Source organism: Aegilops tauschii, chromosome 3, assembly GCF_002575655.3.
Source record: "Aegilops tauschii subsp. strangulata cultivar AL8/78 chromosome 3, Aet v6.0, whole genome shotgun sequence".
Taxonomy (NCBI): domain Eukaryota; kingdom Viridiplantae; phylum Streptophyta; class Magnoliopsida; order Poales; family Poaceae; genus Aegilops; species Aegilops tauschii.
The window spans coordinates 17,045,452-17,069,828 of record NC_053037.3 but is presented as its reverse complement, the minus strand read 5'-3'; the positions used below and the strand labels follow the sequence as shown (position 1 = coordinate 17,069,828).

General features: G+C 43.1%; 3 protein-coding genes and 1 pseudogene across 3 annotated transcripts; 1 reads left to right on the top strand and 3 right to left on the bottom strand.

Annotated features, from left to right (window-relative positions):
* Positions 1–261: 261 nt before the first annotated feature.
* On the bottom strand, positions 262–5,195 carry LOC141042618 (uncharacterized; annotated as a pseudogene).
* A 9,304-nt stretch (positions 5,196–14,499) lies between these two features.
* Positions 14,500–15,264, bottom strand: LOC141042617 (uncharacterized). Its single transcript, XM_073511466.1, has 3 exons — positions 15,119–15,264; positions 14,698–15,007; positions 14,500–14,601 (listed from the first exon to the last, which is right to left on the bottom strand). Exons 1-3 carry the CDS (start codon positions 15,262–15,264, stop codon positions 14,500–14,502), a joined length of 558 nt encoding a protein of 185 aa, XP_073367567.1.
* Positions 15,265–17,622: 2,358 nt separating this feature from the next.
* Positions 17,623–18,383, bottom strand: LOC109738633 (uncharacterized). The gene is made up of 2 exons (XM_020297728.1): positions 17,814–18,383; positions 17,623–17,715 (listed from the first exon to the last, which is right to left on the bottom strand). Exons 1-2 carry the CDS (start codon positions 18,381–18,383, stop codon positions 17,623–17,625), a joined length of 663 nt encoding a protein of 220 aa, XP_020153317.1.
* Positions 18,384–22,924: 4,541 nt separating this feature from the next.
* Positions 22,925–23,575, top strand: LOC141042616 (uncharacterized). Its single transcript, XM_073511465.1, has one exon. It carries the CDS (start codon positions 22,925–22,927, stop codon positions 23,573–23,575), a length of 651 nt encoding a protein of 216 aa, XP_073367566.1.
* Positions 23,576–24,377: the final 802 nt, after the last annotated feature.

Below are 24,377 nucleotides of genomic sequence, written 5' to 3'. Positions count from 1 at the left end.
GTCCGTCGAGTAAAAAATACATAAAGAAGCAAAAGGCGTTCTTATTTAAATTTGTTTTGTTTCTATAACTGCAGCAAATTAACTTACAAGCCGTTCTTATAACCACAGCACAAGAAAATAAACAATCGACAACCGCCTGCCCTCCCCACCAATTCCTTGCTATTTCATCGCTCCACGTGAGGCCTTGTTTTTGAATGTTCAGCGATCCATTCTTCCTTCTCGACCCTTGTGCAACCCCACCCTTCTGCGTAGCTATTCAACCTATTTACCTGTAAAATTAATATTCATACATAAAAACAAAGCGAAAGATTGCGGTCATCACTGTTTTTTGCTTACGTCCTGTTTAAGCTGCATTATTACCTTTTAATTTTTCTATTCGTACTGTTCTCCGGTACCAAAAAGTCTCCACTTAGACCTTTCCTTTCTGAAAATGGACTGCGCAGATTCCATGCCTTGTCCCGGGCTTCCCTGTACGCATTCTGTGTGCCTGGTTTGTGTGATGTTTGATTCTGGCGTAGATGCAAGACTTTGGGAAATGCTCCCTGCTGTCAGTGGGGTCGTTGGAGTTGCTGGCGTCTGACGTCTTCCTCCTGGGCTTGGAGTGCATTGTCCTGAGTCGTTTGATGTCCCCGATGGTGTTGTCGGTGTTGTTGGCCATTTCATTGACCTTGCCCTCTTCTCCTGCTGCGATTTCCTCTTTTCCTCTTCAATCCTCATCCTCTCCTGGACTTCTGGGTTATCCGGGCAGTTTGTTTTCCTGTGACCCTTTACTCCACAACGGCCGCACTTGGATGGGGCTTTGTTGCCTTTTCCTTTCTTCTCAGAACCAGCTTTGATTCGATCTCCTTTTTTCGTACCCTTTGAGCCACTCATGGGAGGGTTCTTGAGAGTTTCGGCAAGAATGCATGTGTCTGGTTCCTCGGCAAGTGCCGCCATGACTTTTATTTTCATATCTACCGTACACTCACGCAGCACACAGTATGCCTTCTCTTTTCTGCAAGCATTTGAACAGATATCCAACAACTCAGCGTAAGCGAGGCCGAATCTCATAGTTTCATCGCCTTGTATGGTCATGCTATCACCTTGACTTGTAGACAGAACTTTCAGACTCTCTGATAGATTCCTAGTCCATCTGGGGATGACAAAGGATTTTGGAAGTTGATCGATCATGCCTATTTGGTCCATCACCTTAAGCACATGGCAGCACTGAATGCCATCCCTACTCATTTTCTTGCAGCTGCAACTGTATATTTCTTTTTGCTCATCCACATCTACCGTGAACTCAGACCTGTCAAATTCCTCGCCCGGATATGGTTTCCACACTTTTTCTCCAGGCTCAATAATCTTTTTTTCAAAATACTGCCTCCCCTTTGCCAGGTCAGAGCACTTGAAGTAAGTCCGGTTCCGTAGCTCCAGCTGGAATTTCCTGAAAATTTCATTCGTGTATACTTGACTTGCTTGTCTTTCAATCGGAAAACCCGTCTCTAGTGATGGCGCCTTCTCTTCTGCTCGGTGTCTTTTCTTGTCAAGCGTGGCGAGGCAATTTTGCTGAATCATGTGATACGCATTAACAAACCTTTTTATAGTGTCCTTGTGGTCAACGTAATTCTTCCACATCGAATTCGTGCTCTCACTGCGAGTGGTTGTTAATGAGAAAGGATAGAAACAGTCCTTGAAGTAGGCCGGCACCCAAAAATTTCGGAGTTCCCATAGCGTGTTCAGGTGTTTATTGCCTTCCGCCTTGTGCAGAGAAATTGCTGCTTTCCAGGCACGCTCAAACTCGTCTTGATCTAGTGAGTTTTTGACGATTCGAAATATATCATCAGACATCCCTGGGTGCTACGCAAACACTGCTGCGTTAATTTCCTTCAGGTTCTTCCTAATATGCCACAAGTAGAACCTGTGCCTCGTCCTCGGAAGAGCTTCCTTTATTGCAGTCTTCATCGCCTGGTCCTGGTCTGTTATTATGTATTTTGGCTCTTTACCTCCCATTGCCTCGACAAACATGCTTAGGAGCCACTTGAATGACCCTATTTTCTCATCCTTCAAAAGGCCTACTCCAAACAGGACGGTCGACCCGTGGTTGTCGACACCTATAATTGGTGCAAATGGAAAGCCATATATATTCGTAGAGAATGTGGTGTCAAAAGACACGAAATCTCCATATAGATCACAATTCATCTTACACAAGGAATCTGTCCAGAACAGGCTACGCACTACATTGTTCTCTGTCTCTTCCACATGGTGGAATCCCGGCCTCCACCTCTGCATATCAGCAAACATTTTCATGGTGTCTGCGATATCAGTGTCGCGCTCTCCAGCCCTGTCCCAGCATGCAATGTTGCTTATGTCAATCGTGTCGAACATAATTTCTCGCCTCGGTTTCCCCATGGCAGTAAAAATCTGCATAACCTTCCTTGGTTCTAACCTCGCCTTCTGCAGCACTTGTATAAAGAATTTCTCCTGAGGTGTCATCTTCTTATAGCATCTCATGAACTTCAGCATCCAATCAGATGGGTGAAGCTGGTGGTTGTGCTCTAGACAAACATTCTTCAGGTACCATTTCCTCCTATCTGTATCCCTCTTGGCTGTTATTTGGACTGGGCAGCTTGTCCGGATCAAGCAGTTGCTCCTTCTCTCCATAACATGTCTCTCAGTTGTTTTATTCTGCCCTTCCTTGGTGCACTGAAACATCTGCTTGTCAAGCTGCTAATCATATGTCGATCTTCTGCTCGTTGATCGCTTGGCAGCAAAGCCAACCTTTCTAGCATATCTGCAGAAAAACAAAAAGCACTCATCCAATGATCCGAATATCGTACCACCCTCTGGTTCGAGCGCTTCGGTAACCTCCTGAATCGTTGGGTATATGCCTTCTTTAAACATGTCATCCATTTCTTTCTCTACAATGGTCGGCGGCGCCATGATGATTCTGTCTACCGTGTCTTCGTTCGTCTGATCGCATTCACTTCTGACGACATCAGTCTCATCGCCAGCCACAGGTCCACTTACAGCGGAGCTGCTGCTGCTCTGTTGTTTGTCACACGCAGCAGCGTCGTTTCTGCATGGCACGGCCAAATCCATAAATGAGTCTGCCTCTCCAATGTTGCATTGTGCAATGCTGCTCCCTGTTTCTCCGGCACTCGTGCAACCAAGGGACTGTGCTGCTTCTACCATGCAATCCGTGCAGGCGTTGTACGCTACTTGCTGCTGTGAACGTTGTGTTTCCTTCGAAATGGATGGAGAACTATGATATTTCTTTCCCTCATCTGTTATCCCCTCTGCCAAATCCTGAACACATGGCAAGAAACAGAATTAGGTGACCATGCTACACACACATCTGCACAAAGAGGAACAGATGTGCTTCTGTTTACACCATACAACTGGAGAGGCACAACAACATCCTATATAAAAGAACAACTGCACATACAGCCGTACAAGACGGACAGCCGTCCTCCTATTTTCCACTTTACCCTATTCTCCCATAAAACTGTTTGTGTGTTGAATTGAAAAAGCATAGTTCCGACGTCACCTTTGTTTTCCCATGCCTCTCTTGTCCAGCAAATCTTGGCGTGATTTTGCTCATGATTTTGAATGCCATCGGAGATCCTTTGGAAGGACCCCTCATGTTGAACGCCACAAGTGATCCTTTCAAAGGACCTTGCCTTATGTTTTCATCGATTCATGGACTACCGCGATACTTGCTTCCTTCCTCGTACACCTGCGTGTGGAAGATACTGCAATTTAAATATACCAGACGAAAACAAAGAAAAAACTGCTCACAAAAAAATATACATTTGCTTTATGTGTTGTTGCACGTTCGTATATGATGTCACCTGTATTGCTTTCTGATGCTGCTGTATGGTAGAGCTTATTGCTCCTATGTTTGATTTTGTCGTTGGGCTCTTCTTGCTTGTGCAAACCGTACCGAATCCTTGAACACCAATGCTTTTGTTGCCAATGATCCTTCTGCTTGCATCAAAGGAAATTATGTTACCCTGCACCTCTTCATTATGACCGCCTACAAGCGCTGGGCCGTCACAACGCCCGCTCTGCGCCTTTGTGGGCATCTGTGTCTTCAAACCAAAAAATAATTAGAGGCACATGCGACTAAAACTTCCACGTACGTTAAAACCAGCGTTTGAAGTTTTCGTCGTTACCTGCACAATCTGCTTAGTGGAGTCTCTGCTGCTTAGAATGCTCCTCTTGGCAGGTGTCTGTTGCACACCATGCTCCTGGTTGGGGCGTTTGCCAAGAACTTGTATCTCACTCTTGACTCCAATTATTCCAGCCCGCATGGCATGTGCGTGTTTGACAGCATCTGCATCCTTGATCTTCTTCTCGTTTTGTAGTAAAAAAATTCTTCCACCTCTCGATACTCAACTGCAGAGTAGATGCACAGGATAAACAGATATTACAGCATTCATCCAGGATATATAAATCATTTTTGTTGTTGTTAATGATCTACTATTTGGTGTTCTCAGTGGTGACACCTTGACAGCAAACGTCCCAGAAATAAAAGACCAAACACTAATGTTCAACTGCCTTACTATTACCTGCCTCCCATAATTCTTGCCGATGTCGTTCAAAGACCGACCGTCCCTGTTGTCCTGACCAGATGACGCACTCCTGAACATCTGCCCTGAAAAAGAGACGTAATAAATATAAAGGTTATAAACTTGCAGTATCAGTGTTGAAACTTTTCGAAGTCGATATCAACAGAGATATATTTTTAGTTCTATATAATTAACATATATAAATATATACATATGTTAATTTTTAATTAAACTACAACCTCAACCAAAGTGAGATCCTCTGATGCTAATTTGCTTGTGCAACACTTAACACAAAGATAACCATGAAACCTAACAAAAGTAACAACCTCGTATTACAAGGACGAGAGGATACAAAACAAAAAACAAACTCAAATCAAAGCTACAGTGTAAAACTAAACAGTTTTATTCTATGAATCCCGACCACAACCAGTTTTATCAGGAATCTCCACGCAAAAGGTGCGTTGATAAAAAATTTACTAACCTTTGATTGTCGAATCTTATGCGCTGATTGTTCGAAAGTCACACCTTTCTAAATTGTGGGGGGGTCTGCTTCCCTGCAGTTTGTCAGCGATCCCCTTCAATGATTTTGAATCTCGGAGAGAGAGAAAAGAGAAAGAGAGAGGGAGAGAGAGAGAAAGAAAGAGAGAGGCTACTTCGTTTTTTGCGTGCAGGAGAAGAATAACCTGATAGGTGGGGTGAGTTTTGCGACGCATGAGAGATGGGCATGTTTCTTGGGCGTGACGAGATGTGGTAGGTCGACTTCACTTGACCGTCGACGACACTGACAAGTGGACTCTCAGTTACTAATTCCTCTAAGTCTCTCACTAACTTGTGGGGTCGGCCTTATATGAGTCCTACGAGGAGTACCTCCATCTGAGGTGAGAAAATGTGGTAGGTGGACTTCAAACTCATACTGATATGTGGGATCTCAAATAGTTCCTCCAAGTATTTGACTAACTTGTGGGGTCGTCCGCAGATAAGTTCCAGATCTCTCTCCATCTAGCATCCGTGGCGACAGGCGAGCTCTCCAAAGGAAAGCCAATCATGATCCCTCCGCAGAGTTCGCTCGTCACTGAAAAATTATCGTTCTCCTTCATCTCACTCACTATGGATCTCCTATTCAGGTAATCCATTGCATCCTCACCATGATTATGCCACCGATTCAACGTTTGAACAAAAAAATTACCGGTGCTAGCAATTCCGCGGGCTGCGTACACACCGCATGTGCGCAACACAACAGGTGGGGCGCGATTTGAATATCGGTTCCGGATCCAATTATCTTCAGCTGGTCCGTGCTCAAACTGTTGCGCCATCTTAACAGCAGAGGGGTTATGGATTTAAAATTAGGACTCAGCTAACCTCACTTTAACCATGCCAACTGCATGCTTGCGCCGTGGTTTTGCTAACTTGAGTTATATCTCCAGCCATGCAAAACTTAAGCACTCGTCTTAGCTAACCAACTAGAGACAGGTCAAATTAATTGTATAGATCCGCAATCTATAGCAGAGATCCAAAGGATTTATGTCCTTTTTGCAAAGCAGTTACTAACTCAGAGTTAGAACCCGTTTTAGCTAACCAACCTGTTGATGATGGTCTCACATGCACTGCTAATAATTGTCTTACATAGCTGACCTGGTAACGATGACGTCTCATGACCTCTTATGTAGAGTTCGATGAGATGGACTCCACCCCACAGCTGTCGGAGACTCAGTCTCAGTCTGTCGATGGCATGGAGATTGTCACCCAAGATTTCATGGTTCATGACCAACTAGAGACAGAGAGACTAAGGATCGAGTCAAAACGTGCAGCGCACAAAAAGCTTGTTGAGGAGTACAGGACAAAGAAGCAGCTTGCTGCCTCGAAGTAGGTGTTTTTTATCATGCATCTCGCGTGTGTCGTTGAAATTTCTTTGGAAATCAATGCCTCTCATTCTAGCTGCATTTTTAATCACGGCTTAAATATTTATCTCTGTTTTGCTGACTCGGCATTTATATGTAAGCTTCTGCCAGAAAAGCATGTGGTTCAACAATACATTTCCTAAAGGTCATTTCTTATCTTTGTCCACAGAGCTGCTGCAATGGGTGAATACGAAGAAGAGTTCAGCACAAAACTTAGCTTCCAGAAATTCATTTCTGTCTGTGAAAAGCTAACAGAACCACAAAAACGGCTTGTCAGAGATATTGGTTTTGGATACCTTCTAGATCTGTGTTGTCGCGAGCTTCCAAGGTGTTTCGTTCGCTGGCTTGTCCGCTATTTTGATTGCCCTTCCAGGTGTTTCATACTGCCTAGTGGATACAGATTCCTTATCAACTCGTACACCGTGCACCGGATCTTAGGAATTCCATTGGGCGGGCAGATTATCCCTAGAAAATGCTCAGAAGCTTTCAAATGTCAGGTTAAGTCTAAAACTCGGTGTGCTGGGCACGCTCCAAACATCAGAGAGTTAACTGATCTCATAACCCCAGAGCTGACAGGAGAAGTGTTTCAACGGGTTTTCGTGATGTTTGCAACAGCGGTATTTCTATACCCAACGACATATGATTGCGTTAGCCCCGACTATTTAGCCGCTCTAGAAGGACCAGCAAGTAACATATCATCATATGATTGGTCCAATGCTTTCACAGAGAAACTGGTGACATCACTCCAGACCTTCAAGGATAAAGGATTCGCATGCGCCCTGTGTGGTTGCCTCCTGATTCCAGTGGTTCGTTCACTAACTTGTACACTTATTTATACCCACAAGAAGCTACAAGAACATGATTAATTTTTACCTCTTCCCCACTTGCAGATAACGTATTTTGAGTACCTGGATACAAAGATTATGGACCTGGAACCTGACACTCCTGCAAGACTTGTCATGTGGGACACAGAGGCCATTAAGAATTATGCTGTCATAGACAGCCTGTCAACAGAGGACGAAATTTTTGGGAAACACACGGTGAGTCAACTTTTCATCATTTTCCTTTGGCGAACTTTTCGACTCAACATAATGACTTAGCTGCCATGTATTAATTTGACTTGACTGTAATTCTTTCCTTCCACATGGCAGCTGAAAGACATTAGGCGCACGCCTTTCCAACCACCGCCTAGCTTTCAGGCGCCATTTTTCCAAATGAGTCCCAGACTAGAAGCTTACATAGAAGAATTTGTGCCTCAAGAAAAACTTTGTTCCGTAAGTGATTTCCAGCTTCTGCACCTGATTTTATGTTTGAAATGATGTTCCCTAAGTTTTTACGAAACAGAAACATGTCCTATTGTGTTCATCCAGATAGTTTCCTATAGTACATAAGTTTTGCTTTTGTGTTAAAACCAGAAGTGCTTCCTATAGGACGTTAGCTCTGCTTTTGTGTTAAAACCAGACGCGCTTCCTATAGTACGTTAGTTGTGCTTTTGTGTTAAATATAGAAGTGCTTCCTATAGTACCTTAGTTGTGCCTTTATGTTAAAACCAGAAGTGCTTCCTATAGGACGTTAGCCGTACTTTTGTGTTAAATATAGAAGTGCTTCCTATAGTATGTTAGCTGTGCTTTTATGTTAAATATAAAAGTGCTTCCTATAGGACGTTATCTGTGTCTTTGTGTTAAAACCAGAAGTGCTTCCTATACGACGTTATCTGTGCTTTTGTGTTAAAACCAGAACTGCTTCCTATAATACGTTAGCCATGCTTTTGTGTTAAATATAAAAGTGCTTCCTATAGTACGTTAACTGTGCATTTGTGTTAGATATACAAGTGCCTCCTATAGTACGTTAGCTCTGCTTTGGTGTTAAAACTAGAAGTGCTTCCTATAATACATTAGCCGTGCCTTTGCGTTAAAACTAACAGTGCTTCCTATAGTACGTTAGCTGTGCTTTTGTGTTAAAAACTAGAAGTGCTTTCATATAATACGTTACCCGTGCCTTTGCGTTAAAACTAACAGTGCTTCCTATAGTACGTTAGCTGTGCTTTTGTGTTAAAACTAGAAGTGCTTCCTATAATACATTAGTTGTGCCTTTGCGTTAAATATAGAAGTGCTCCCTATAGTACGTTACCTATGCTTTTGTGTTAAAACTACAGGTACTTCCTATAGAACGTTAACTGTGCCTTTGTGTTAAACATAGAAGTGCTCCCTATAGTACGTCATCTGTGCTTTTTGTGTTAAAACTACAAGTGCTTCCTATAGTACGTTAACTGTGCCTTTGTGTTAAATATAGAAGTGCTTCCTATAGTACGTTAGCTATGCCTTTGTGTTAAATATAGCACTGCTTCCCTACGATGGTAGATCAACCATGCTTCGTAAGGTAGGTCGACTGTGCTCTTTCAAGGAATGTGTTCACCATGATTCATGGACTTTGTTAGCCACGCTTCCCGCAGCACACCATGTGTCCTTCTGCGCACATTATTCCATGCCCTTTCTGCAATTATTGACACAACGTACAGTAGTTCACAAGATATTTTTCATTCTTGGTATTAATAACTTCTTTTCATTCTTGGTGTTAATAAATCTTTCAATTCCAGGCCAAGATGAAAATTGCCAAAGTTATCAATGAAATCTACACAGAACTTTTCTCGCGGTTTCAACCAGTTCTCGAGCAGAAATTGGAGAAGCTCCTTTCACTTGGTAGGGATCTTAGTGCAAAAGAAACCAAGACCAGAGACCAGGGCGTTTATTGTAACTTGCAACAGGACGACTCAAATGAAAAAGAAACTTTTTCATCACTCCCTTCAACATATTCTACGCTTCCAAGTTCTAGCACGACAAGCAGTCAAAGTACTTCCAGCAGTGGCTCAACCAGTGTCCTTCACGCCACATCATACTCCCTGGAAAATTTAAAGGGTTGCTGCGATACCCCTGACCCAGAATCCCAGAATCCGTACGACAAAGAGCAGTCCCAAATTCGTCTATCTTCACGCCTAAAATCATCAACCCAGATTAAGTTGCTACTGGAAATGAACAGGATCGACCACAACAAAGAGGACATTGATGAACAAGCCAAGATTCATCTGGACAAAGTGCATAACCATCTGCACAACTGCCTTGATGGCTTGCCAGTCCATGAGCCCTTCGTGTCAACATCCGAGATGCTGGAGAGCGGGGCAATTATAATGATAGGTGAAAATTCATCTGAGTGTTCTGTACCGATTGAAACCCAAAATTCTGCTGGAGGATCTGTAGACCACAACTCTCTGACAAGCCCACTGGAAAAACTCTTGGAGGAAACAGCAAAACCTACTGCAACAGAAACATCAGCCTCGCACTCTACGGTTGACAAACAATTACTGACTGATCCAATCTCAACAGATACACTTGGAGCACCTGTTTATCACATTGGGAAAACGTCACCAACTACTGCACGGTCCTGCGGTTCTGATAGCGCTCACAACAACTCTTCAACCAACACAAAGAGCCTCACTGTATCCCAGCCTGCACAAAAATCAAACAATGTCACTGGACAACGTTCTTCTTCGCTGCAGGAAGATAAGGTCCATCTTGTTTCAACTTTGAGTGACGAGAAGAACATTGCTGAAACAGAACGCACAAGAGCTACTTCCTACCTTGCTCCTACAGTAGAAGTCCCCAGTGATTCTGCCAGCGGTTCTGGCTCAGTACTGGACACGGGAAAAGCAATCCATCCACTAGTGATGCTCCACTGGTTGCTGCACCATCTGTCAATGCAGAAGACAATAACATTGCAGAAGAACATGAACAGTGTATGAAGCAACCACCTATTGATCCCACAGACAGCATCCCTATTACCACAAGCGCACAACCGCCAGAACCGGAACCACAAATGGCAGCTCACAAGAGGTCCTTAAAGCAGTCAGAAGATCCAGGTAACAAGAGTACAACGCGTCCTATGAAAAGAGTTAGGATACTGGAGCCTCCACATAATTCAACAGAAACTGCAAACAACCAGTCTCTACAAGCTGACAACCACAGAGGCCTCCTTAATTGTGGATTCATTGATGATGATCAAATATGGTCTGACCCATCTATCTATGAACAACTTGACAGAGTCATTGAACAAAAAAAGAAACAACCCTTTCATAACCAAGTAGCATCACAACAATGCCAACCTGATACTGTCTCACACTTGGCCAAGAATTCAAGCTCGTCAGCTAGATCTTCCCTTTCTAACTATCCAGAGCCACCTATACCCAGCAGATCAGGATCAATTTCAGGCGGTAGCCACCTCACACAGGCCTTTGATACATCATACTCTACAGGTTTAACTCAAACTGTCTTGTCCCAAAGTTTACCAGCAACTCCCTTGTCCCAACACTACAACCAACCAGCTCCTAGTATCAAAAACCACTTCTACCAACATCCTGGTGCTCAGAATAACGGCGGTTCAAACAAAAGCCAGCGCTCACCATATGCGATGAACAACCAAAGTCACAAGCAGTACCAGCAACAAACCACTGTCCGTGATGCCCACTACCCCCAACACAATGATGCTCAGAATAACAGCACTACATGGTGCCAACAACGCCAACCTCAAGAGCAGAACAATCAGCAACCACACAGAGGCGGGTCTAATGGGCAAAGTTACAGTGCCTTGCAACAACAGTTCAACAGCATGCAGTATTCCGGCCATCCTCTCCAGCATTTTCCAACAGATATCCCTTCAAGCTCAACCGGTGATCCAACTGTCAGAACATTAGAACTGCGCATGCAGCACCAACCACAACGCCTAATGTTCCAAAGAAACAACAATTATAATGAGGGTCATCTGCAAATTAGTAATGGTCAATTGAACTCCGGTGGTCATGTCTTCCAGCCTCGTCAACATCATTCTGAGCTAGAACAGACTCGATTTACACTGACCAAGGGAATGACCATCAAGATCACTGCCAACTTTTGGAAATAAGAGATTCCACAAACAAGGAGAAAGAAGTGTATGAAATAATCGTCGACAATATGCCAGGTATCAAGCAAAATGATAGGTAATGAATTCGTTGTTCCTGTTACAGTAAAGTTTTGGTCCCTTCGTTTACTAATGCAATATATTCTGCCTGAAGCTATCATATTCAAGTGTTTCGGCTCGATTCTTCTACTATTGAAATTGGATACTAATCATTTCCTCTTATGTTAAAAAAGAAAATCTTACGATTTAAAATTCATTTGTTTTTTTTACAGCAAGAGGATATTCTCCGTCGATCGACGTTGGGCCGATCATTGAACTTTAGGTTTGTCAATGAAGGTATACGGATATATCAACTCATTCGTGGTCGATGCTTACTCAGCGTTGCTGATGAAAGAACAATTCTACGCAACGCCAGCATTTGTGCACAAGCATATAATGTACATGGACGCTTCTGTAAGTTCTTGCTTCTCATAAATAATAATAACAAACCACATTTACTACTACTACCACACTGAATGACACAGCTTCAATTTTCTGCAGGATAAATTTAAAGTTCTAGGAGCAAGCACAGAACTACTCAAGGAACACATTGTGGAAAAAACTATTGGGTACAGGCTGCCCAACAAATGTAACATCGTGAGTTCACCCTACTCACTCTATCTGCCCAGTGTTCGTCTTTGATTCTACAAGTTTTTCTTGTTACAATGATATTATTCCCTGTTAATAGTTTTAGGTCTTAATACCTGTGAGAAAGGATCCACATTTTATCTACCTCATCATCGTGAATCTTGCAATGCGTCGCTTCAAAATTTTGTGTCCTTATATCAATTGCGACGGTATAAAGGAACACTCGGACATTGTCATCGAAAACTTCAAGAGAGCTTACCATTCTGCTTACAACAACTATCCTCACACCATGGCCTCCTTTCATGTCAAACCTGTGCAGAGTGTATGTAACTCAGACACAGAGTAAGTTTCTTTTAACTGTAGCTCTACCTCATTTAAACCATGCATCTTTTTGTTCCACTACACATCCCATACCTACTGCTCACCTTCTAATCACAGACATTAATGCTCTCAATTTTCAGGGATGACAGTGCTATTTACACCATGAATTTGATGCCGCTCATTAATTTGAATAATAATTCATTTTTTATCAATAATGTAAGTTCACTCTCATTGACAACACATCAACATACGTTCATCCAAGCCAGCTGAACATTAAGTTTTACAATAAATTTTATTAATTTGCACGGCTATGTGTTTGCAGATCCATGTGAAACCGATGAGAGAACAACTAACTTACAAAATGATAACATCCAACCACAACACAGGCCATGTATTTGAGGCACTGAGCATCGTCCTCAACAAGCACAATATCCGGCGCGAAAGAAGAAGAGTTGGAAGAAGATGACTACTGCTTAAATGTGCCTTAATTTAGCTGGAGCCATCCGAACATTGTTTCAGCCAGCCATATCGACTCATATGTAATCACAACAATGTTTCACCTATTTTTGTGTCCGTCCAAGATATCTGCTATAGATCCCGTTAAACACAGCTGTGCGTTCAAATGATCAAGTCTTAAATTCATGAACAGCAAACATTTACAAATAAGAATCATATTTTTTCCAAAAGTTCTAAACATGATATTCAACACATCACTTCCTTGCACTAGAACACCACTCACTTCAATAAGACATAATAAAAGAAACAATTGAAACACAGAGGAAAAACACTATCAACTCGTAAGCATCTGACGAAGGAGCTAAATGACTCACCTCCAGTAATCCGGGTCATAGAGGCACTGTCGTGCCTCTTATCCACGTAGAACGTGCCTCTCTTACCACGGACAACTAAGCTGACACACACAAGTGCGCCACCAGTTAACACAGGGCCGTCCCCTCTCGACAGCTTAACACCGGTCCCTCTCCAAGCCAAATGAGTCATGGAAGCACGACCGTGGCTCAAGTTAACGAAAGAAGAACCATCCTCTGTGATAGACGACTAAACTGAAAAAATACCAAAACAGAAGAACGACTGTGACTTCAACTGTAAAAGGTCCGTGACCTCACAAGTTTCAACGACGAGTCTCTCTCAGCAAATAAGTGAAAGCAAACGTTTCGAAAGAAAGGCACGACCATGCCTTTGAGTAACATCGTAGACGTGCCTCTCCGAGCGAACGTGTAAGAGAAAGCATTTGCGAACAACAGACAGAACTCTGACTCAACATAACATAGCACATGCCTCCACTGACTAGACAGACATGACTTCACTAGCAGACTAACTAGAAATATTACAGAACATACAACCATGACAGTGACTCATACTAACATAACGCAGTGCCTCTCCGAATTTAATACCCAAAGGAAGGATAATGCCTCTACCAAACATACGACAATGCATCCAATGCCTTCACGGCCATGCCTTTCAAAATCAAAGTACCACCACAATAATAGAAACACAGAAACGCAACCGTCGATAACACAATACTCCCACAATAAGTATCACACTGGATTACCGTGCCTAAAACAGACAACATATACTGAAACAGACAACATATATTGAAACAGACAGCAAAGTGAGAAAATCTAAAGAATCTTAAACACACTAAAGCTCTGCATAAAAACATTTCAAACACACAACCACAACCATATATTCAATAATAAAACAACCGTGCCAAACACAGTACAAACACAAAGCAAAAGTAAAGCCCCTACCTGTCAGTGAAGAAACTAGCAAACTAATAAGACCAGAGCGTGCCTTGCCTAAAACAAAAACAATGCCTCCCTGAACAGACGACTGTGCGCTGCCTAGAATCACGAAAGTGCACATCTGAGTGCTCCCCTTAATACATCTCATCTTATACCAACTCGTAGCAACAAATCATAGAGGAAAATATTCTTGAAGGCACCCAATCAAGAAAAACATAATGGAACGAAAATAAACTTAAATTTCCAAACTAGTCAACTCCATCCGGTTCAAAATAAAACAACCACAATTACAAATTCATTAGTCTATGTAATATTACCCCATACAATAACTATCAAATAACCAATTCATCACACAATCCATCTTGCCAGCACTTCCACCTGGACTACTCCTCAGAAACGTCCTCGCCATCTGAGATCAGGAAGACAGCGACGATGCAGGATGTCCCTCATCGACAGAAACCGGCGGTATAGCTCATAGCTCACATACCCTTCCTAAAGGAAAATCAAATGAAAACATGAATATACAAAAAAACAAGTATTGTTCTAGCAACGAAGGCAGAAACTAACGAAAATGAAATCTTCACTTACAGTAGCTCCATATTTCAGGTGATCAAAAGTAAGTGGCTTCCAATCCCAGTAGTGACGAAGAAGTTCTGGAAAAGATGACTCCAGCTTCGAATAAGATTCGTCAATGATGGCTCCTACTAAGTCCTCCATGGAGTCCCTTTCTTCGCCGCCTTTGATCATAAACTTCTCTTGGATGTCGATGTGGTACCCTTCTAGAATTCTGATGAAATCTTGAAAAAGAGCATCTCTAATATTCCTGACGCCCACACTAGAGAAAGTTATACCTCTATTCTCAAGGAAATCCTTCAGGGAAGGGCACTCCGTCCTGGCCCTGCAGAAATGATAGAGCAAAACATGATTCCGCATAGCCAGTTGCATGACAGCGACTTTTCTACGCCCGTAACAATCCTTTCGCGTGAACTCCATGCCGAGACCAACAAACTTGTGCTTCTCCTCGCGCAACCAGTCCTCGTACAAGCCAATGATCTCCTCCACCTTGCCAGGCTTGTTGATGTACCACACGTCGAGCTTCGTGTTACCATCAGCAACTATAGGATGGTACTCGGTGGTGTTCAAAAAGTCGTCCATGGCAACGAGCAGCAAGATTCCTAAGACCCTGCGACAAGGTTGGGGAGTGGCGAGGAGGGTGGGAACTGACTGATGTTCTGTGGGTACAATACGACGTGAAGACCTCACAAACACGGCCAGTATTTAACCTTGGCGAGGGATCTTTGAGTTACAATGCGCATTAACGTGTGAACTAGGAACAGCGAATAGACGGTTGTGCTTCTGAAGCTCATAAAACCATGCACTTCGTAAAGTCACGGCTGTGCACAAAAATTTGATGCCGTGGAGAGATCGAGGAGCCTCTAACTTTATTTTATGGTAACTGACACACTGAATAGTCACATCAAACAGCCGGCACATCGGTCATCAATTCCTCCTTTGAACAAAGACAACCAACGGAAGAATCCAATGAAGCAAACAAACAGCCAGCCGTACACCTTAGATCCGAAGGCCAAAACTCATCAGTGCCTCATCTAGCTAGATTCACAACATCTGTCCCTCGATAGTCAAGGCTGGTTTCAGGTGAGGCCCGGGTATGCAGGCACAAAACGCACGTACGTGTCTATCAGGCACGGGTATGCAGGCACACGACGCACATACATGTCTATTCCACAGGCACGGGTATCACCACAGGCACGTAGAGATACAGGCAGCAACTCGCCGTAAAACACGTGAATGCAGGCAACAAAGGCACGGAAATGTAGCCTCTACAGGCACGTGCTTCGGCTTGGCAAGGCACGAATACGGCCTTGCAATTAACGTTCTCGAGCCACGGCTAGACACCCTCTGCGTACAGACATGGAATTGCAGCTTCTCCGACGCACAAGCACGGTTTTCGAATTGGCATTCTCGAGGCACAGATACAAATCCTCTGCATAAAAATCCTCTGGATGCAAAAAAGAGAAGTGGCAGAGCCATCGGTAAGAACACTCTGTTCGAGAGGCACGGTTGCAAACTCTCAAGAGGGACAGCCATGTGACACCGCAGACACATAGACACGTGACGTGTATCACATGAGGATACATCAAATACAAGCAGCGAATCAACGGTAGAAGTGAAAGAACCACAGTTTTAAAGTGTCTGGAGGCACGGGCGTGTAGAAGCACAGGCACGACGAGTCACAGCCACCGCATCCCCTCACGGACAGGCATCTGGCACCACAGGCACGTAGAGTCACAGCCAGCGTGTCTCCTGAGACAAGCGAATGCAGGTACAGGACACACGAAACTGCAGCGTATACAGGCACGGAATTGCGACTTTCGTCGCACAGGTACGACTTTCGAATTGGCGTTCTCAAGGCATGGGTACAAACCACCTGGACGCACAAAAGAGTGGCGGCAGAGGCACGGTTGTGTAGTCTGAAGAGAAACTGCCGTGTGACACCACCACATAGAGACATCGCGTGTGTCACGTGAGGTACATGAATAGCGGAAAAGAAGCCACGGAAGTGAAGCCTCCACAGACACGGATGCGGGCTTCTAGAGGCACGGTCCCGAAGAACACAAAGACAGGAAACTGAAAATGTTGCCTCGTATGTTACCAGACGTTCCTCTCTTGTGCGAATGTGTAAAACACAACAATACAAACACAAACAAACAGCGGTGAATATAAGCCAAACAAAAAACACGCTTCTCCCAAACAATACACATGCGTCCCCTCACGGATGGGCGTCTGGCACCAAAGGCACGTAGAGTCACAGCCAGCATGACGCCTAAGACATGCAAATGCACGTACAGCAGAAACCGAATTAAAGCGTATACAGGCACGGAATTGCGGCTTCTCATAGTTATCGAAGCACGGGTACAAACAACCTGGACGCACAAAAGAGTGGTGGCAAAGGCACGGTTGTGTAGTGTCAAGAGGAACTGCCGTGTGAAACCAGCACGTTACAGACATGGCGTGTGTCACGGATGTACATGCATAGACGAAAAGAAGCCACGGAAGTGAAGCCTGAACATACACGGATGCCCGGATTCTCGAGGCACGGTCCTAAAGCACACAAAGACACGAAACTAAAATGTTGCCTCGTACGTTAGCAGACGTGCCTCTCTTGTGCGAACGTGTAAAAGACAACAATACAAACACAAACAAACGGCACTGAATAAAAGCCAAACACAAAACGCGCTTCTCCCAAACAATACATATGCGCCACTTCAACAGGTTCTCTAAATATACATGAACTCGCGCAAACGTCAACAAGGAACTTGTAACATGAAAAAACATAAGAAATTATATTCACATAACATGAGACGGTACTCCATAGGATTTAACTAAAAGTACTCATTAATTATACAAAAAAAGAAATGAAAGTCTTCCAGGAGTCCATTCTGCTCAGACCACCGGGACCATTCTACTCAATTGGAGTTCTGCTCAAAAGCATCAACGGCGTCCGGGGTCGGGAAGACAACGAGGATGCATCATGTCCTTCATAGACAGAACTCGGCGGTAGAGCTCGTAGCTGACATACCCATCCTAAAATAAAAAGCGGATGAGAATGAAGATATACGTAAAGAGGAAAAAGTACTATTGTGGCAATAAAACAAAAATATAAAGACGAAATTTTCACTTACAATTGCCGCATATTTCAGGTGTTCAAGGGAAAGCGGCTTCCATTCCCAGTAGTCATGCAGGCCTTGTGGAAAAGACGACTTCATACTCAAGTAAGATTTGTTTATGACGGCTCCTGCCAAATCTGCCATTGAATCCCTTAGATTGCCTCCTTTGATCATGAGCTCCTCTTGAAGGTCGATGTGACACTCTCTTGGGATTTTGAGGTAACTGTTTGCGAGAACATCCCTATCGTTCCTGACGTCGACACTAGCAAAAATTATACCTTTGTTCCGAAGGAAATCCTTCAGAGCAGCGCACTCCGTCCTGGCCTTGCACAAGTGATAAACAAGAACATGCTTGCGCATCGCCAGTTGCATAACGGCAACTTTTCTACTACGATCAAAATAATCCTCTCGTGTGTACTCCAGATCAAGACCAACAAACTTGTACCTGTCCTCACGCAGCCATTCCTCATAGAGAGTAAGAATCTCCTCCACCTTGTGGGGCTCATTGGTGTACAACACATCGAGCTTGGTATTACCATCAGCATCTATAAAGAGACGCTCAGTAGTGTTCCTGAAGTCGTCCATGGAACCGAGGCTGAGACGACAATGGAGTTTGACTGTGCTTCTCGTACGAGGCGAGGATGACGGGAGCTACCTGCACTTCTCTGGAGGGAATAAGACGCGATAACCTCCAGGAATAGACCACTACTTAACCTTTGGGGAGAGATGACTCAGTTACCATGCGGCCATTTAATTGCTAAGGAAACGGTGAATGGACGATTGTGCTTCTGCAGCTCGTGAAACCATGCACTTCAAAAGTCACGACTGCCACGCTGTAATCGAGGAGCCTCTAGGTTAACTCTAGCACGGTATCTGGCACAATAAATACTAACAATAAATAGCCATCCCATCGATCACCAGCACATCTTTTGACCGAGAGAACAATGCGAAGAGGCAAACGAGATGACCCTGTCGTACAAATACTACACTGGGAGTGAACAAAAATAGAAGCACGATTCGCCAGAACAAAAGCCACACGCGTGCATCCACTTTGGTTAAAGACAAACCTCACTAACATCAACGCACCATGTCTGCGTACCACCAGAAACATTGACAAAACAAAAGCACGTCCATGCTTCTGACATACATATAACCCTGGGCTATCATACATATTCCCGCCTGAAGCCAGCGTACATAAAAACAGTGACTCCACTGGGTCAACGACTGCCTGAAAAAAAATTGCAATACCAAAGTCACGAACCGTGACTCGATTTCAGATGCAAACGTGCCTCTCATTAGCAACCATCATGCCTCCCGTCAATTTGCATCCCCCGACATATCGACCATGCCTCTCCTGTTACAACGACCGTGCATCTAATAACATCATCACTAGTCCTCTCCTAAAGAAACACCCAACCATATCTGATTAAACATGTGATTAAAAAAACACAGAAGCACGAGCATGCTTTTCAGCATGTATAAACGTGCCTCACAGAAAGTATGTGAGGCAGGATAGGCACGTAAAAGACTCCGCTCGGAGGCAGCACAGCTGGACAACTATAATGGGAGGCAGCTGGACGAGTCAAACATCTCGTGTCCCCATAACACCTCGGAATGCACGCACACCATCTACAACTAGCATTCATTCCATTTCGTAGAATAAAAAATAAAACAAGAAGCACTCATTATTACTCCTTCTCTCTCCCGTCTCCTTTATATTTCAATAAGCTCCGACTCCCTCAGCCACAACACAACTCATTTGCCTTCTCCGTCGCCTGCTTCTAGTGTTCGTGCTTCTTCTCCGTCTCCTGCTTCTAGGGTTCGTGCTTCTAACCCGCACACAATCGATTAATTTCTAAGCCATACTTCTCTCGTAGATTGCTGGCCGTGGGTGCTTGCCCTAAGCTTCCCATCACAAACCCATCTGCCTTATCCGTCCGCCTACTTCTAGGGTTCGTGCTTCTTCCCCGCACACAGTCTCATTTCAAACAAGTTATTGTAGAGTTTTTATTGGGTCTCTTGATTAACTTCCAAGCCGTGCTTCTCTCGTAGATTTTGCTAGCCGTGTGCGCTTGCCCTAAGCTTCCCTACCCAAATCTCCGTTCGTCAACCCTCGTTCTTCTTCTGTCCCGGGTAAAAAGCATATGCGTAAGCAGCATGCTCCGATCCGTATTTATGTTTTACGTTTAGCTTTTTCATTTGATAGTTATTGAAGCATCAGATCTGGTACAACGACTTCATTCTCTAAAGGAATATAAAAACCATTTGAAAATCTAAACAAGTGTTATAAACTCTGTCATACTGCTTTTCTCCAAGGAGTAGATGAGAAGATTTATGGTAAATTTGTAGTTGTTGCCTGCCTTCAATATGGCTAACATATTTGAAGCTAGTCGTTGTCTACCTTCCACGTTGAAGCTTGTTTTTAAATTGTTATGATATTCTTGTTTTCTTAACATAGTTTTTCTGAATTATTTAGGTATGATTTGCCCTACCTGCCGCCAACCAGGCGGCCCTTGCGAACCACACCCTGAAGTTCTCCAGGAGTTTGAGGTTATTCTTGATGAAAGTTTCTGGAGCCGCATGGTTAGTAAGCATCACTAACAAATTAGTTGCTTACAACACAGTAAAAATCGTCACTGTCACTCATACCCCCTTGCACCTACACTAGGTTCCCCTGCTGCCACTTCTTCGCAAACGCCTTGTGTTTTCATTTTCCATTAGTTTGCTTGACTATGCCCTGATTAATATAGACCATTAGTTTTGCCTGCCTATGCCTTGATTACTATAATGCATCTTCAGTTCTAATTAAAATTAGTCAACATATGCCAAAAATATGTGTCCACTAATTTATAATACAATTATGTTGTTATCTGTAATTCTTATCAAAAATTCATATCCAATTTAAGAAAACTTTTAACATTAATAGTACGCGAGTTCAAATTTATACTTACAGGTTGTTATTTGCACTATTTTTTCCAGTATGCACCTTGTAATGTCAGAGCTTTTCTCGCTGAATACATTGAAGAGAAGAAGAAAGAAGCAAGAAAATTGTGTAAACAGCAGGTAGAGCCAGCCCTTCTTACACATGAAGGGAGGTCTTACAATGCTTTGTTTAAGCATAGGGCGAACTACACAAAGTTCTGCGGTGGTGAGTGGAACATCTTTGCGGCTGATTATGAACTTCGTGCTGGAGACCGAATAGAATTTGAACTACCAGACGAGGGTCTCAATCTCGAAATACAAACATATCAAGATAACAAAAGGCTGCTTCCATTACCCCACGTTGGTAGGTATTTAATATTACAAACATTACAAACTTATCTTCTTTCGTTATATTTTTATATTACAAACTTATCTTCTTTCGCTGTAATTTTATATGCATGAATCGAACTGAATAATATTAACCCCGTGTTGGATATAACTTTATCTAACTTTAAAAGCTTTTTCTTTTTCTAGCTCTCGACGATCTTTCTTCTGACGATTTTGACCATGTTCACTGCTGTGTCTACTCTAAGGATATTGAGCTTACCTACGACCAGACACGATTCTTTCTACAATGCCTTTTCAGAGATACTTCATCCGTTGCCGTCCATTTGTCCATGTCTTGACTCACACTAACACCAAAGACTACGTCATGGTTGGTTACAACTGTCCTTGTAAAAATACCAAACGTATTTTGCTCATATGTAATATAAACAATACTGACGTAATATTGCTTATATGTAAAATTATAAAGAACCTATTTATTCAAACCTAAAACAACAAAACTTCCGTTGTTCTCTTAATATGTTGTTTTACCTGTTTACACACAAACCTGAACATGCCGGGAACTATATTACTTCCAATATGGAATTTCTTAATGTTTGTGCACTCACCATATTCGGACATTCTTTTATTTATTGTCCAAGTGACAAATCAACGGTTTTAATTTCTATTTAATTTCGATTTTCTTCTAGAAAATTCCGAGGAGCGTTGTCTCAACACTAAAGAGATGGGTGGACATGCCAACCAATGGCAGGGTAACCCTTGAAGCTCCTGATGAACCTACACATGTCATCACTCCTTCATCGTACTACATCTCCAAAAACGACGGCAGGATGGTAATAGAAAAGTCTTCTTTCAGAGACTTCATATCAACTGCATCCTTCGTTGAAAAGAACGTTGTTCTAATCACTTTCAAAGAGCGCCATGACCGTTCTATGTCCATCATCATTCAGCGCATTATGTAGATTCCGTCGGAACCAGCACCTAAAATGGAAGCAAACAGTGTATCTCCTAGAATGTTCAATGCTCGTTTCATGATGATGCCTCCAGGAGCAAAACACTCATTACTATAAGTTTGCTAGTTAGGATGGTAGAGTAATTTAATTATTATGGAGCTTGAACTATCGGAATGATCTTTTGCAACTTATGTAGCTCTTACGGACACTCAACTTGCTGTTTCAACCATCGGAATGATCCTTTGAAACAAATGCTATTTGAACTATCGAAATGATTCATTCGAAAAAATGTAGTTCTTATCCTTTGAAAATTTCACAATTCAAAAAACCAAAAAACAAAAAGATTCATTTTCAAAAATCTAACGAAACAAGAATCAATTTATGATTCAAAACCTCTACCAATGCCATGTTATCAAACTTATTCAAACCATCTAGTGAAACATATCTCAATTAAAAACCAAACAGGACTCCGTTTTCAAGTCCAAACTATATTTACTTCAACTTTTCCTAAACACACACTTGTGCACCGAATAACATAAAAACCGTGCCTCCCTAACCAAGGAAGATTATTAATTGAAAAAAACGTTTTCACTACAAAGGCACTACCTCTGCTGAGTGTTCTACCGTTTACATGACTACTTTCACAGCCAAAGATGGATCACGCAGGCAGCACGCAACGAATAAAAAAATTCAATGAACAAGACAAGTGAAAATCTTAAAAAAACAGATAAAACAAACCCCTGTTTCCGAAATTCTACGCCTGGAACCGCCGCGTGACTAGCAACTGCTCTTTGGCGGTTTCCTTTTTTGCATGACAAATAAACCCTTTCACTTTTCTGACTCCATTTCATCCTCTTCCTCGAAAGTTTCTCGCCGGCCGCAGTTCACCACCGCACACCTCCAGCCATGGACGACGGGAAACTAACAACACTCACCGAACACATCACTACCCACGGTACAACCGTGCTCGAGGTGGTGTACACCAACGACCCAAGGACCGTGGAGCGGATCATCAAAAAGTACGAAGAATGGCTAAAGGAGGAGAAGAACAAGTTCGTCGGCCTCGACCTCGAGTACACACGTAAGAGCAGTTACATACGACAAGGGATCGCCGTCGTCCAACTTGCCATGCGCGAGCATGTCCTTGTATACCACTACTGCAGATCCAAGCGCTCCCAGGCGTTAGTTGACTTCCTGCAACGGAAAGCGGTAACTTTCACTAGCGTCGACACCAGGAACAACAAGACCATGCTTGCCCGTGCATGCATCAAAATTCCAGACGAGCGCCACGTCAACATCCAGAGGCTATTCTGCATCAAGGGTGGTGGAGAAAGGGACTCCATGGCTGACCTTGCAGCGGCCATCATCGACCCCTCATACAAGAACATGAAGAAATCATTCCCAAAGGAGAAGCACCAGTTCTGGGAGTGGAAGCCACTTTCACCGATACACCTTGAGTACGCGGCAAAGGACGGGTATGTTAGCTACGAGTTGTACCGTAGAATCCTAATCATCAAGAACGGGCTACGTCACCTGCACCAACAACCAATGAAATAAAGACTCCGCCCACATAAGAGCAATGACGAGGGATCTTCCAACGGCTGGAAGCGCCGGAAGGGAAACAGTGGTTGGTAAATTGCGAGAAAATGGATGTCTACATTAAACTAGTAGGGACTACTATTATCATAATTTAGATTGTATGAACCTATGTTGTAAATATGTTTGTTGTTGCTCAAAGATGTTGTGTGTATTGTATTACTATTTTACGTTTGAACTTTGAACATAGTGGTGTGCTCATGTACAAATGCATACTACGTTTTGCATGTCTAAATGCAATTAGTAAGTTATGTCCCAGTACTGAGCAAGCATATATTGTATCCATGATTATAGAACGAGACATATCTCGCACGATATTGTATTATAATTTTCATACTCAACCTTTACAAGATGCATCGTGCATTTACAAGAATATGTGATGATATCATTGTAAACTTTCAGTACAATGCTTATTAAACATTGGTGTGAACAATTCATAAATATTGCAGAAGATCATTCGGTACACAGTCACAAGCGACGAGAACTTTGTTACTTTAACCACATTGAAAAAAAAGCCTTGCCTCCATTTCACATCAAACACCGCTCCGTCCATTCAAAACATCCTTGCTATTGCACACAGGTTCCTCTCCGTACACCAGTTCTGCACGATGCCACAAAACTACACTACTGTGTGCAACTGACCTATGTACAAGCGTGACTCACTAAGTGTCTACTCAATCCATGCCTGTGGTGCCACGCACCCGTGACCCTAGAGACTACACACCTGTGCATCATTAACCGAGCCCCTCTAACCAGATATTCG